Raw genomic sequence first — 14,549 nt, 5'->3', positions numbered from 1 at the left:
GGCTGCCCAGTCATCGCCTTATGCCTGGGCCACTCAGAAGGGCCGGGCGCCGCCCCGTCCGCGGTGACTCAGGGCCCAGCCGCCCTGCCACGCAGCACGGGCAGGGGCTGGAGGCACGGGGACGCCCCCCTGCCCCCCTCGGGGTCCCACGTCTCCCCTCGGCCACCCTGAGGCCCCTGCCTCACCTGTGCCAGGGGCAGTCTGGCCAGGAACCTGGGGTTCTCTGCCCCTGTTGCCCCCAGCCCTTCATCGGGGGTGGGGGGGTGGGGTCGAAGTGGGGGGAGCCTCAGAGCCACCCGGCCCTCGACGGGAAGTCAAGTGGGGGGTGGGGTGAGGAGCCGGCTCCAGAGAAGATTCAGCCGGAGAGGGAAGCAGAGGGGGCCCGGGCCCCGAAGCCGACAGTGTCCCACGAAAGATCCAGCACTCACCCCGCAAGACGCCGGAGGGTCCTGGGCCGGCACAGACCGCACGGTAGGCTCCCCGATGGGGCTGGGCTGGGGGTGGGTAGATGCCAGCCCCCCCAAATGTATCCTCAGCAGGGCAATCATCCCCTCCCCCCTCATGCGTCTGGGAGGCACCCGGTGGCCCGCACGGTCCTCCGGGCCTCAGTGGCTCCATCTGTGTAATGGGTATGGTCAGCCGTGCCCGGCACCTCTCTCCGAGGATGTGGAGGCAAAGAGGCCAGACCAGATGTGGAAGTGTCCGGTGGCCACGTGAGGGGTTAAAGATCGTCTTGGGGTTAAAGGGCAGAGGAGAGAGAGCGCGGGATGGGGAGGACAGACTCCTGGCTTTGTGTGATCCCCAAGTCACCCCTCTGGGGATAGTGATCCCTGGGTTCCCAGGGAACCTTCCTGTTCCCTTTTCCGACGAAGGCGAGGCCGAGGGTCCCTGTCCCTCCAGGGGGGGCTGCGGGGGGTCCCGGGGTGGCCCCTGCCTGCCTGTGCTTTGGGAGGAAGCAGGGTGAGGATGGCGTTTGTCCAAGTGAAGTTCCCCACGGGAGGCTGTGGGGAGGGTGGCCAGTCAAGGTCATGGCCCCTTCGTCTTTGACCTTGGGCCAGCCTAGGACTCAACTGCTCTGGGGACACTTTGCTTATTCTGCAAGGGAGGCCCAGCCGCGGGAGCACGGGCCCAGGGGCCGCGGTAAAGGGGAAGGAAAAACAACGTCTGCACGGAGCTCGGGACCTCAGGGCAGGCTCCCGGGAGGGCGGGGACACTGCCCCCAGGGTCTGTCCTGGGGGGCAGAGGGGGGCTGAGGTGGGTGGGAAGGAGCAGCAGCGGCCCTGCCCCCCACTTCCTCCTCCCAGACCTCCAGCTGGACCAAGGCAGCTGCCCCCAACCCAAGCCCCGTGCGGCGTGGTCCTGGCGCCCCCTGGTGGCCAACGATTACGCTGTCCACCCCCTCTTCCTCCGAGGAGGTGCTGGGCAGCGTGGAGACCCCACCAGGACCGCTCCATCGGGTCCCCTTTCCCTGCCTTGGCCCGTGGCCCCTGCCCACCCTCCCCTCCGAGCCTCAGGCATCCCTGCCCACTTCCTCCATCCGCAGATCCCGCCCCGCCAGGCTCTGGAAGAGGCACTGGCCAAACCAGGCCGGCCTGGAGCGGGCCGTGTCCTGGCCGCGGCGCCTGCTGCCCGCTAGGCAGTGGGGGGCGCTGCAGTCCGCAGCTTGGAGCCGAGCGGAGGGCTGGGCGTGGGAGCAGGCCGGGCCGGGAGCCCTGGCCCTGGCCCTCCTCCCTCCAGGCCCAGCTTCCCAGGGTGCCTGCTGGCCTGCAAGGCTTCCTCTACCCACCACAACGCCCCGCTCCCCGAGCCCACTCCTTGAAGAGCCTTTTCTAGCTCCTTCAAGACTGGTGCCCCCCGCCCCCCCTCCCCAGGCCTGTGTTACAGATGGGGAAACTGAGACTCCAAGAATCTCCTTTCTGGAACTCTCACAGCCAATCAGGCCCGAAACCCCGCGTCGCTGACTCCCTGTCTGGGAGTCCACGGGAGGCAAGCGGCTCACGTGCTGTTGGGGATGTGCCACTCATTTGCTGTGCTGCCTTGGAAAAGTGACTTCCCCTCTCTGGGCTCCCCTTCGTTTAAGATCGAAGATAATCACGTCAGTTAACTCAGGTGCAGCGTCCGTGCCTGCCTCCCAGGCGCTGCTACCCTCCCAGGGGGATCCCCTCGGGGCCCCTTTTGTAGAGGCTGGGACTGAGGCCGGAGGGGTGACGTCCCTGTCGGAGGCCCAGAGCTGATGAATGGCAGAACTAGGACTGGACCTGGGGCCTGGCTGACTTCTGAGCCCCCCTAGCCCCCGCTCCCCCTCCCCCTGCCCCCTCCCCCAGCCTCTTCCCTTTGCAAGTGGGGGCGCCGAGGCCAGCAGAGGCCAGGATGGTCTGCGAGCTGCCCCAGCTGACTGGACTTCAGGAGGTGTGGGGTGGGGGGTCCCCGGAGGCGATCCCCAGGGGGAGGAACTGCAGGCCACTGTCCTCCCTCCAGGAAAGTCCCCGGCAGCCAGCCTGCCCGGCCAGCGTGGACTTGGGGGAGACACGGCCACGGAGGGGCTTGCCTGGGCTGTGGGCTCTCCCTCGATCCCACGGCGGGCTGGTCCCACCCCAAAGGGAGGAAGCGGAAACCGGGTCCGGGTGGGGCCGGGCGGAGGGGCCGGCTGGGCAGCAGATCAGAGCAGGATTGTGTCATGGGGCCCGTGGCTGATAAGCAGCCCAGCGGCCCGCCGGGGCAGAAGGGGGGGGGGGGGAGTCACCCTCGGACCCCTGTGCCCTCTGCTGCCAGTGAGCCCTGCCAGGCTGCCCAGACCCCACGGGGCCTCCCGGCTCCTAACGTGGGAAAGTGGGAGGCTGTGAAGCGTGGGGGGCGGGCTGGCTCCATTGCACCCCCCCCTCCCCCCGAGACCTACGACAACGCACGCCTCGCCCAGCCTCAGTTTCCACGCCTGTACAACCCGGATGGAGACGCCGCCCTTGGGGACGGGGCTAGGACTGAGATCCCAGGGGCTTGAGCAAGCGCTTTGTGATGGTTCGCTGGTCGGGGGAGGGGGGTGTGGGTGCGAGAGAGGCTCGTGGAGGCCTTGGGGTTGGTGGCGTGCCAGCCACAGGCCGCAGAAAAGGCGGGAAGCAGCTAAAGTGGCCCGGGGTGGAGGAGAGGGCATCACACCCAGGCTGCCGGATGGATGTGGTGGCGGGGGCGGGGGGGGGAGGGTGCAGGGAGCTGCTCTCTTACCTGGCCCCACCCCCACCTTCCCCTGATTTCAGGGAGCTCAGCCTTAATTCTCCCCCCGGGGGAGAGGATGGTCCGCCCTCAGCCAGGCCCCCCCACCCACCACAGGACCACCCCACCCTCGCCGTGTCATCACCCCGTCCAACACCCCCAACATCTCAGTGTCTGCGGCGCCGAGGGCCGGTTTGGGGAGAGGGCCTGCCGTCTCCCTGACATCACCTCTGGGGCAGCGTCGGGGTGGCCCCAGAGAGCGTGACTGGAGTGGGGGGTGGGTGAGGGTGCCGCCGGCTGCAGGCCGAGTGGGTCCTGGGGCTGCTTCCTGTTCTGTTTATTGCCTCTGAGCTCAGGAAATCACTGAGTGAACCGCCCCCCCTTCCCCCTCCCCGCCCCCCAGATTCTTTAAGGGGAGCCGAGCTGTGGGCTCGCTCTTTTGGAAAATCCAGTGGGAGAAGGAAGCTGTCAGCTCAGCTCTGACATCAGCCTTGTCCCTGGGCCAGGAGTCAGGGTGGCCGGGCCGGGGCGGGGTGGGGAGGAAACCAGCTGCTGGTGGCCCCTGTGACGTGAGGCTGCCACACGGTTCCCAGGGGCGGGGGCTGGCGGGGGAAGAGCAGGGATCATCGGAGACACATGCCGGGCCCAGGCACACACGCGCGCGTGCGCCCAGGGTCACGTGTCCCCGCTCATTCCCAGAAACTCTCCCACCACGCGGGACTCCCAGACACGGGGTCAGACCCCCGTACCGGATTCACGCACTCAGCCCCACGGTCCCACAGAGGGCTCGAGAGTCAGCCAGAGGCATGCACGCTGCAGCTCTCTCCCAGCCACACACAGGCCGACGGACAGCACAGACACACGTATGCACGCACAGACACACGTATGCACGCACGCCAGGCCGGACCCCTCTGAACCCAGACGTGCAGACACACAAAGGCCCTGGCCACACACGCACCGACACGGGAATGCCCACTTGGGCCCAGACAGACAGACAGACAGGCCCCCGGGGAGGAAAGGCCTGTGACTACCCTGGGCCTCAGCCGGGTAGGGCCAGGCAGGAAGGGGAGCCCGGGGCCGGGCGGGGGGGGGGGGGGGGCGGGTCTGAGGCTACAAAAGGGAGTGGACAGGGAGGGGCTGGGCCCTGGGAGGGCCTCTGTCCCCACATAAGGTGATGCCAGCCCCGCCCGCCGGGAACCCCTGCCCGCCACACCCCGCCCCACAGAACCTCAGGCCCATTCATGCCGGAGCTGCCAGGGGTGGCAGCTGAGATGCCAGCCAGGAGCCCCACGCTGACAGCTGCCGAGTGACCTCAGGCAAGTCGCTCCTCAGTCCCTCGGGGCCTGGCTGTCATCACCGATACCGGCGGCTGCCCAACGGTTTGACCGCGACCCACGGTTAGAAACACCTTGCACCTTGCAGCCGGAGGAGGATGCGCACGCTGACACACCCGGACAGCCACGGAAGGAACAGCTGCGGGCGGAGGGCTTGCCCTCGCTCCAGGCAGTGCCGGCTGGTTCTGTGACTCCATCCATCTCCGTCTCAAAATCGCCGGCGGCCACCCTCCAAATTGTGTGCAAAGGTCCCTCTCTCCCTTGGCCCTTCTGCAACAGTCCCGGGCCCGTGTGAGATTCAGGGAGAGCCCGGAGGGGGTCAACGTGCCTGCAGAGGCAGACAGGCCACAGCCACTGAGTGCTGATGAGTGGACGGCGAGGAGAGCGACCCATTCTGCAGATGGAGACACTGAGGGCGGAGCACGGCCCTTGGCAGCCCCACGGGCGGCTGCTTCCCTGGCAGTTTCGGTCAGAACTGAAGGAAGAAGCGTGCGGCCACTCTGATTCACCTTCCGGGCCGATCCCTAGTGCAGAGCCGGCGGGGCGTGCTGGGGGCAGCTGGCAGGAGACCAGGGCGGCTTCTGGAACTTCCCTGACCCCACGGGGTGGAACCGGTCCCTGCCAGAGATGTGATGGAGTGAGGCTGAGAGGGGGGGGCAAGAGGCCCAGAGCCGGGGCCTGAAGCGCCCCAAAGACAGCAGGGCTCTCCAGGGCCCCGAGGTGGGAGATACGGCGTATCCCCCTGGCTGAGGCTCTGAGGGGCCGCCTGCTCCCTCACGCCCCTGCTCGCCCCCCTGCTCTGCACTGAGAGGACCAGGAGGCCTCCCTGGCCAAACTCTCAGACCTCGGTGCTGCCCTGACCCCTGGATGCCCACCCAATCAAGTCCTTCCTGTGGCCACCCAAACCCTGGCTAGAATGGCTATCGCACGTTAGAACAGCCATCAGGTGTTAGAAGGGCTTTCACATGTTAGAATGGCTATCACGTGTTAGAATGGCTATCACACGTTAGAATAGCCATCAGGTGTTAGAATGGCTATCATGTGTTAGAATGGCTATCATGTGTTAGAATAGCTATCACATTTTAGAATGGCTATCCTGTGTTAGAGTGGCTATCACGTGTTAGAGTGGCTATCACATGTTAGAGTGGCTATCCCGTGTTAGAGTGACTATAACGTGTTAGAATGGCTATCACGTGTTAGAGCGGCTATCATGTGTTAGAGCGGCTATCACATGTTAGAGCGGCTATCGCCTGTTAGAGTGGCTATCACATGTTAGAGTGGCTATCGCCTGTTAGAACGGCTGTCACATGTTAGAATGGCTATCACGTGTTAGAGCGGCTATCATGTGTTAGAGTGGCTATCACGTGTTAGAGCGGCTATCACATGTTAGAGCGGCTATCGCCTGTTAGAGTGGCTATCACATGTTAGAGTGGCTATCGCCTGTTAGAACAGCTGTCACGTGTTAGAATGGCTGTCACGTGTGAGGCACTTTATCTGCCTTTCTCACTTAACATCCTCCCGGCCTGTGAGTCTGTCCTACGACAACCCCCCCTTTCAGAGGAGCCGTCGAGGCTGAGCGGGAGGAAGCCCCGTTGCCCCGGGACTCCTCCCTCCGAAATGGTGTGGGCAAGGCCTTGAGCCCAGGTTCCCCCGCTCTCAGCCACACCCTCCCCCGTGGGCACCATCTCTTGAGCCCGGGCACCAGGGGAGTCCACGAGAGTGCGTGGACGGCCCCATGGTGCTGTGGGGGAGAGGTGAGGGGCCGCCGGTGTGCCTACACCCTCCTTCCTCGAGTGCTGAGTCGTGGGGTGCTTTTGCCTCTTGGGACAGGACACCCAACTTCAGGACCGTGCCAGGCATGACTGAGCGTCTCCTGTCTCCTCTCACCAGCCCTGGCCCTGGCCCTGGGCCAGACCCTCCGGCCCCCACTTCCTCCCCGGGGCCACCTTCTGATTTCCTTACTCATCTCCCAGGGGAGGGCATCCAGGTAGGGGCCGGGGCGGAGCTGGTGGCTGAGAGCCGCGGCCGGCCGGCTGGGCGTTCGGAGAACGGAGACCTCAGCCGGGCACAGGGGAGGGAGAGGCCGAGGACGGGAGGGGGCCTCCCGGGCAGCGGGCTCGCCCCAACGCTCGGTTTCTGGGTCACTGGTCTTGGGGAATTCCCCGATGCCCAAAAAGCTGCTTACCTGGTGACTAACCGCCGCCGGCTGCCCACACAGGATGCCCGGCTGTCAGGCTGCCTCCCAGCCACCTTCTGCCCGTGGCCACGACCAGGCTGCCCTCTCCCCTGAGTGCCCCGGGGGTTCGGGAAAGAGACAGACAGACAGGCAGGGGGCTGGCCCCCGCCCCCGCACCCCCTGGGGCTCCACAGGGGGCGGCTGGTGATTCAAGCCCCTCTGAGCCGAGCTGTGTCGCCTTCCTTGTCAGAGGGGGCCCCCGGGGGGTGAATCAGCTGCTGGGGGCGGTGAGGTCGGGTCAGCCATGGTCCTCAGCCCAGGCCTGGGAGGCGGTGGTCAGGGGCCAGGATGGGACATGGTGGGGGGGGGGAGTGGCGGGGGGTGAACACACTGCCATGCCAGCCCCTCCACACGACCCATCTCATTTTTTCTGAGCCCCCCCCTGAGGCTCAAGGCTGTCGGGGTGTCCTGCCTCCATTGTCCATCAGAAGAGGGTGGACAGGTCTCTCTCCTGCCCAGTGGTCCCCCCTCAACCCCCATCTGTTAAATGGGAACAAGACACCCCTGTTTCACAGGGAGGGGGTGAGGACCCAGGCCAACGTGGAGAGGGCTCGCCGGGCGCCCAGAACTGCACGGAGCCCTGAGCCCTCACCGCAAACCCCTGGTGTCGGCCCCCTAACTCCCATTTTACAGATGAAGAGACTGAGGCCAGGGGGCGATGGCTTCCCCAGGGCCGCCCAGCTCACGACGGGCAGAGCCAAACCTCCCACCCGGCCCTGACTGAGGCCGAAATGCACGCGTCAAACCTCCAGACTCCATGCCTTCTCTCCATGCGAGAGGTTTGGCACGGACAGCTTTGGGGAATTACAAAGCGCGTTGAAAAAGTCCTTAGCCTGCCCTGACCAGGCAGCTCAGCTGGTTAGAGCATCGTCCCGATACGCCGAGGGTTTGATCCCCGGTCAGGGCGATACAAGCATCAACAAACAGGTGGAACAACAAAGCGATGTCTCTCTTTCTCTCTCTCTTCCCCCCTTCCCTCTTTCCCCGCTTCCTCTCTCTCTCTTCCATTAAAAATAATAATAATAATAACCTCCAAAAAAAACCCCACAACTTAGCATCTACTCTGGTGTAACCCCCAGCCAGGTGCTGTCCATAGCACAAATGAGTGTCAGGCTCCACCCACGTCCTCCAAGGGTGGGGAATAAGACCCGTCCCCGCCGAGGGACTAGGCAGACGCAGCCCATCTGGGCCCCGGAGGGCTGCCTGGAAGAAGTGGCCTTGGTGCCCCTGATTCCCCTCGTAGCGTGAGGTGCTGCTGGCACCGCCGTGGCCTGCACGCCAGAGGCCTGGGTCCCACACCCCGCTCTCCTGCAAACTCTCTCCGCGGGGCCCCGGGCAAGGGCTTCACCTCTCTGAGCCTCAGTTTCCCCACCTGGAAACTAAACCATCTGTGACATCCTAGGAGAGGCTCGTGGGTGACCGTGAGCAGAAAGCAAGGGGCGGGGGGTGGCACACGCCGACGTGTGTGGGAGGAGGCGCCTCGAGGGGCCCTGGGCAGGCCGGCGGCTGGCGCCCGGGCTCGCTGATGAGCAAGTGGGTGGCACGGCCATCCGGGGAGGGCCCCCAGGCCCCGGCTCCGCAGCCCCCTGCCCCGGCGGAGGGTGCCCCGTGCGGGCCCCGACGGTCCCCCTCGCCCGGAGGCCGGTCACATCCCCAGCAGGCCCCGTGCGCAGGAGAGGACAGGCTGGGGATGAGGTCACGGCTGGAAGGGGCCGGGCTGGGGCTGCCACTCCAGGGTGGGGCCTGGGGTCACGACCCCGGGAGCAGGCAGCCAAGAAGGGAGGATGCCTTCCGTGAGGAAGCTGGGGAAAAAACACACACACACACAGCCGTGCGGGGAGGGAGGGAGGGAAGAAAACAAACTCGGAGACCAGAGCCGGCCTGGAGCTCGCCCGGCTGCGTTTCCCGGGGACCGGAGCCACGTTGCCGGCGGCTCACCGCCCGGCGTCCCCGAGCCCCTGCCCGGCCTTGGCCCCCCGAGGCCCAGCGCACGTGGGGCTGGACATGGACAGGAGAGGGAGGCTGGGCCTGGGGCGCCGAGGGGCCCACAGCACTCGGGGAGCACGGACCAAGTCAGGTACCACAAGAGGGGAAACCGAGGCAGGGAAGGGGCCCGTCAGGATAGGGGTTTAGTGTCTCCTAGTCTCTGCCCCAACTTCCTGTTTCCTGTGGGGTGGGGCTGAGGTTCTACCTCGATTGGGGGTGACTGCAGGGTTGATGGGGGCTGGGGGGGGTGCAGAGGGCGGTGCAAGGCCCTAGAAGTCCATGCAGCAGGATGCTGGGGAGGGGCTGGGCCGGGGAGCGGGGGGGGGGACGAGGTGGGGGGCCGGCCACCAGAGAATCAGGACATCTAGTGGGAGACTCGGGCAGGGAGACCCAGGGGGTCCCTCCGCGGGGCACAGTGGGCCCCTGGTCCAATGGATTTGGGGTCCGTGTCTAAAATCCAAGCTGAGTCAGGTGACAGGGGTCCGAGAGACGTGGGGGTGGGGCTGGAGGCTGACCCAGAGTTCACGTGCTCCCAGTTGTCCAGGCCCTTGTGCAAGAGGCTGGGGGGCGGGGGGGGGGTGTTGTGAGAAGAGGGAGGTGAGCTGCAATACCCTGGGCTGTGGGGTTGTCTGAGCCAGGCTGGGGGGTGGGGTGGGCATCCTGGGGGTACATGCTGACCACAGAGCAGGTGTATGGGAGGGGCAAGGGCCTGGTGGGGCCTTCTTTGCCCCCCCCCCAAGGAAGACACAAGGTATTGGGGGGCAGGGACAAGGAAGGAGAGCTGGCCTGGGCGCTCCTAGCCTCCTCCCTGCTGGGAAGTGCCCGGTGGGATTGGCAATTTTATTGCCCCCACATCCCAGGTCCCCCGAACATGGGGTAAGCAAGCCTTCATGGGGCAGGGGGTGTGTGTATGGGGGAGAGGGGGACGGCAGCAGGCACGAGGGCCGTCCTGGCACGAGGAGGGAGGGACGCCTGGCTGGGCAGGTCTGGTATATGGCAAGGAGCAGGAGTGGGGGGCACGCGTGGAGGATGGGGGAGGGGCGAGGGGGGAGCACGGAAAACCAGCTCTCCCGCCCTCCTTTCTGCTCAGGGTCAGGTGGGAGGGCTGTGGTGGGGTCCCAGGAGAATGAGCTCAGGGGGGCCCCTGGCAACGTGTGGGACAGGGAGGCCCGGATCCCTGCTCTCTGACCAGCACCCCCCACCTCAGGTTAACTAAATGCTTTTCATACGAGAGGAGCCCCGGTGCTCCTGTCGCCCTGGTCCCCCCAGATAGAATCTGCGGCCCTGCCTTGGAGGCACCTTGTGGGACCAGGTGCAGGGCAGGTGGGGAGGGGCACACGATCTCCGTCCTCCCCCCGCCACCCCTCTGCATCCCCAGGTGGAACCCCAGGTCCGACTTGCTAAGCCCCTCGCGGTCTCCCCTTCAGAGGTCCTTCCCGTGGGAATGCGGGCCTGCCCTCCATGGAGGGGGAGGGGGGCTGTAAAGGGTTGAGGTGAAATCCAGACCCCAAACCCCTTCCCAGAAGCTGTTTGTCCCCAAATGACCCCGTCACAGCACCCCCCACCCCCATCCTCCCAGCCCCCTCCCCAGCCATGCAGGCGTGCTGATGGGGTGGCGGGGGGCGGTCCTGGGGGACCCCCGACAGCTGTTGCCTGGGAGCTCCCCTTTGCCCAGAGGCAACGGGCAGGTCGAGGGAGGCTACCTATGAGGTGGCTCCCGGCGGGCGCCCACGTTCAGTTCCGCTTTATTACCGTCTAAAGTCCAGGCCGGGTCCCAGCCCCTCTTCCTGGAATCTCCTTCTCAGCCAAACCCCAAGCCTGCCTCCTGCCCACTGGCCCCCCAAAACCCTCCATCGGGGGGGGGCCACAGGTGCCAGCCTCCATCTGCTTGCTTAGTCTCAAGCCACCTCCCCAAACCCAGGTGAGTCAGGGCCGTCTGGGGCGCCCACTACCTGGGGACCCCTAGATGACTCGGCCCGGGGGACCCTCCCCCTCCCCCCTGCTTCCCCATCTTCAGGGCAAGCCACTCAGGAAAACCACAGCGCGTTTTGTCGGAGAAGAGTTCATTATAATTTTTATCAATCAAATTCTTAGAAGAGGGAAAAAGTCTGGTCTCCCCACCCTCCCCCCCCCCTCGCTCCCCCCCCTTTCACTCTCACTTTCTTCCATTCATAATTTCCTATGATGCACCTCAAACAACTTCCTGGACTGGGGATCCCTGCTAAATATAGCCATTTCTCTGTCTTACAACACAGGCTCCAGTATATAAATCAGGCAAATTTCCCATTTGAGCATGAACCTCTGAAAACGGCCGGCATCTGAGGTCTCCTCCGAGGCCCGCTGGAGCGCAGCCCATAATGAAGGTCTTGGCAGCAGGTAAACCCGCCGCCCGCCCGCCCCGCGCCGGCGTCCGCGCCCCGCTGCTGCGAGCCAGCGAGCGAGCACTTGGCCATCGGGACGGGACACCCACCCGCCGCCGCCGCAGACAGATGGACGCTTGGGGCGCCCGCGCAGCCGGCCCGGCCGCTGGAGGCGCTGGGTGCCCGCGGGGCCGGCCGGCCGGGGCGAGCGCAGGCACATGGTCCCGGCGCCGTGCGCCTCGCCAGCCCGCCCGCCCGGGGGCCAGCAGGTTGGCGGGCCAAGGAGGGGGCGCCGCAGCCTTCCTCCACCTCCTGCGCCTCCTGCTGCTCCTCCTCCTCCTCCTCCTCAGTCCTGCCACGCTCCCTGCTGCCTTCCTTCTCCGCTGCCTCCCGGACTCACCCTCCCTCTTTTCTTTCTTTCTGTCTTTCCGCTTTCTCTTTTCCAACTGCGTCCCCGGCTGCTCCCGGGGAGGGGCGCCGGGCGCCGGCCGCCGCCGAGCCGCTTGCAAACTCTGGCCGGGCCGCGAGCAGGTGCCGCCTCCATCGGCTAATACCTGAAAAGCTGCGGGCTGTGCTAGGTGAGCGGGGCCCGTGGAGGGGACCCCCAGTTTTCCCGGGGACTCGGCATGGCCTGGGGATGCTGGGCGGAAAGTGAACTTGAGGTTGCCGCTGTCCCAGCTGCGGGGGGGATCTGAGCACCAAGCTCCTGCACCTCACCCCACCCCAGCCTCCGGGGTTCCCCAGCCTCACTGGTCTGCTCACCCCGGCCCCTGCCCCTGAACCACCTGGGGAGGCCCCTCCGAGGGGACCTGGGAGGGAAGGGGGGACGCGGGCGCCCTAGGGGAGGGGCGATCGGAGACGGGCCCCAACAGCTCCCAGCTCTCCTGCCACCTTTCACTTTCTTTCCTCCCCCGCCCACCTGTCTGCCGCGACCTTTTCCCTTTTCTGGTTGCACCATTTCCTCTTCTTCCCCGAGGCTCCGGGGACCTGTGGGACCCCTGGATTGTCCTCGCCCCCCACCCCTTCCCGCCCCCTGCCGACCCAGGGCCTGGGGCAAGGAGTAGGAGAGAGAGGGGGAGGGCATGGAGTTGAAGTGCCGGGCAGGGCTGGGGGACAGAGAGTTTCCAATGAGGATTTGGGGATGGATGGGGGAGCCGGGCCACAGACCTGGATGGAGTTCAGAGTTCTAGTAGGGGAGGGGCCGCATCGGGAGAAGGACAGAGACAGAAGAAACGGGGCGGGGAGGGGGACCGAATTAGGGGACCCAGGACCCAGGGAGCCCACGTCACGTGACAGATTTGGGAGGGGTGAGTGGGTCCGTAGAGAACCTATAAAACACGAAGGAATCTGACCGTCCTGGGAGATGGGACAAGAGGGGTTTTGCTTGTGTTTTGTGTGTGTGTGTTTAGACCCCCTGGGCCGGGGGCCTCGGGGCTGGATAGATAGTTGGTGTCCTTCTGCGCCCCCCGCTCCCAACGGGGTGACAACAGCTCAGGGCCTGCCCCTGCACCCCTGTTCTCAGGAAGAAGCAGAGAGAGATAAGTGGGGGGGGGGGGGGAGAGCAGCAGAGACAGAGTTAGCCATCCGGAGAGAGGGAGACGCACAGGGGCAGGGCCACGGTGGGCACTGAGCACCAGCCGGGGCCGCAGGAAGCTGGAGCTGGAGGCCGGGAGGGGGCGTGGTGCCCCAGGGCTCACGAGGGCCACCCTCTGCCCGAAGCCCCCCTTGCCCACCCCCACCCCCCACCCGCCTGCTCCTGACTCCTCCTTGCCTGTCCCCAGGAGTCGTGCCCCTGCTGCTGGTTCTGCACTGGAAACACGGGGCGGGGAGCCCCCTCCCCATCACCCCCGTCAATGCCACCTGTGTCACCCGCCACCCGTGTCACAGCAACCTCATGAACCAGATCAGGAACCAACTGGTGCAACTCAACAGCAGTGCTAACGCCCTCTTCATTCTCTATGTAAGCCCCCCCCCCCCCCGCTGCCCGCCCCCCCCCCCCCGCAGGCCCTGAGGAAGGGGGGGGAGGGGAGAGATGTTTGTGGCACTGACCTGGGCTGGCGGGGTGGGCTCCTTAGGGAAGGGACCCTTCTGTAGCTGGAGGGAGGGGACTTGGTTCAACCACCCCAAACTCCCGCAGCTCCCGCCCCACCCCCCAGCCCAGGCCTGGAGCCTGGCAGTCACTTTCCCGGGGTGCCCGGTGAGGTGGGGCAGAGGAGGGGGGAGTCACATGGAGCCAGAGGCCGATGAGGGACAAAGGGGACAGAAGTGGGGGTGGAGGGGGGGGTGCCGCCGGGAGTGGCAGTGGCTGTGGGTGTCGGGGGGGCGCCGAGCCCCCCGGGAAGACGGGGAGTGCAGAGGGTGAAAGGGCACGCGGGTGGGCACCTGCGCCCTATATAGTCCCGACCGAGGTGATGCTGCTGCTGCTGCTGTGCCTTCCCTGGTGCAGGCCCTGACCCTTTCCCAAGTGCATTCACCCCGTGACTGCTCCCGGCCCTCACCATCATCCTGAGACGCTTGCAGGACAGGAGTGGGGTCCCTAGGCCATCGGTGGGAAACTGAGTCCCGAGAGCTCGCCCCAAGGGCTGGGGGGCCTGTCCCCGGCTCTCTCGTCACCCCTCCTTCCACCCTTCTGCTCCTCAGTACACGGCCCAGGGCGAGCCGTTCCCCAACAACCTGGACAAGCTGTGCAGCCCCAACGTGACGGACTTCCCCCCGTTCCACGCCAACGGCACGGAGAAGGCCCGGCTGGTGGAGCTGTACCGCGTCATCGCCTACCTGGGCGCCGCCCTGGGCAACATCACGCGGGACCAGAGGACCCTCAACCCCACGGCCGTCGGCCTCCACAGCAAGCTGAACGCCACGGCGGACACGCTGCGCGGGCTGCTGAGCAACGTGCGCTGCCGCCTGTGCAGCAAGTACCACGTGGGCCACGTGGAGGTGGCCTACGGCCCGGACACGGCGGACAAGGACGTCTTCCAGAAGAAGAAGGTGGGCTGCCAGCTGCTGGGGAAGTACCGGCAGGTCGTCGCCCTGCTGGCCCAGGCCTTCTAGCCGGGGGCCTCGGCCTTCGACTCGGGGGGCTCTCGCGCGGTGGCCGGGGGCCCGGAGCCTCAGCGGACCCAAGCGCCATCAGCCAGCGGGCGCCCCTCCGGGGAGGACTGTGCCGAACCCGAGCAAGAGTCCAAACTCCCGTCAGCAAGGCCGGTCTCCAGCCTCTTCGGGGAGATCCAGCCGGCCCTGGGGTGCCAGGCTGTGAGGGGGCGTGTGGGCTGGACTCCTGCCCCACGTGTCCCCGGGGCCGGGGCCTTCGTGGCCGAACCGAACACGTGATCTCCGGCGACCCTGACCGCGGGCGAGGCGGCAGGGTCGGGGGGGATGGCCCGGTGCCTTTGCTGCCTGTCGGGTAGACTTGGGGAGGCTTGGGTG

General features: G+C 66.2%; 1 protein-coding gene across 2 annotated transcripts; it reads left to right on the top strand.

Moving 5' to 3' along the window:
• The first annotated feature begins 283 nt into the window (after positions 1-283).
• Positions 284-14,307, top strand: LIF (LIF interleukin 6 family cytokine). Of its 2 annotated transcripts, XM_079762616.1 has the most exons (4): positions 284-471; positions 11,019-11,139; positions 12,905-13,083; positions 13,764-14,307. In XM_079762616.1, exons 2-4 carry the CDS (start codon positions 11,121-11,123, stop codon positions 14,172-14,174), a joined length of 609 nt encoding a protein of 202 aa, XP_079618742.1. In that variant the 5' UTR covers positions 284-471; positions 11,019-11,120; the 3' UTR covers positions 14,175-14,307. The 2 variants fall into 2 exon arrangements, with proteins under 2 accessions (XP_079618742.1, XP_079618743.1); XM_079762617.1 differs by lacking the exon at positions 284-471 and having other exon boundaries at positions 11,139-11,701.
• The last annotated feature ends 242 nt before the right edge of the window (positions 14,308-14,549 follow it).

The sequence above is a fragment of the Cnephaeus nilssonii genome (genome assembly GCF_951640355.1).
Source record: "Cnephaeus nilssonii genome assembly, chromosome: 22".
Lineage (NCBI taxonomy): Eukaryota > Metazoa > Chordata > Mammalia > Chiroptera > Vespertilionidae > Cnephaeus > Cnephaeus nilssonii.
The sequence above is the reverse complement of the archived record's forward strand: the minus strand, read 5'-3'. Positions and strand labels throughout refer to the sequence as shown.

Excerpts from the sequence above, each read along its gene's own strand:
- LIF (XM_079762616.1), top strand. Across the intron at positions 13,084-13,763 it reads ACGCCCTCTTCATTCTCTAT|TACACGGCCCAGGGCGAGCC; the intron begins GTAAGCCCCCCC and ends TCTGCTCCTCAG.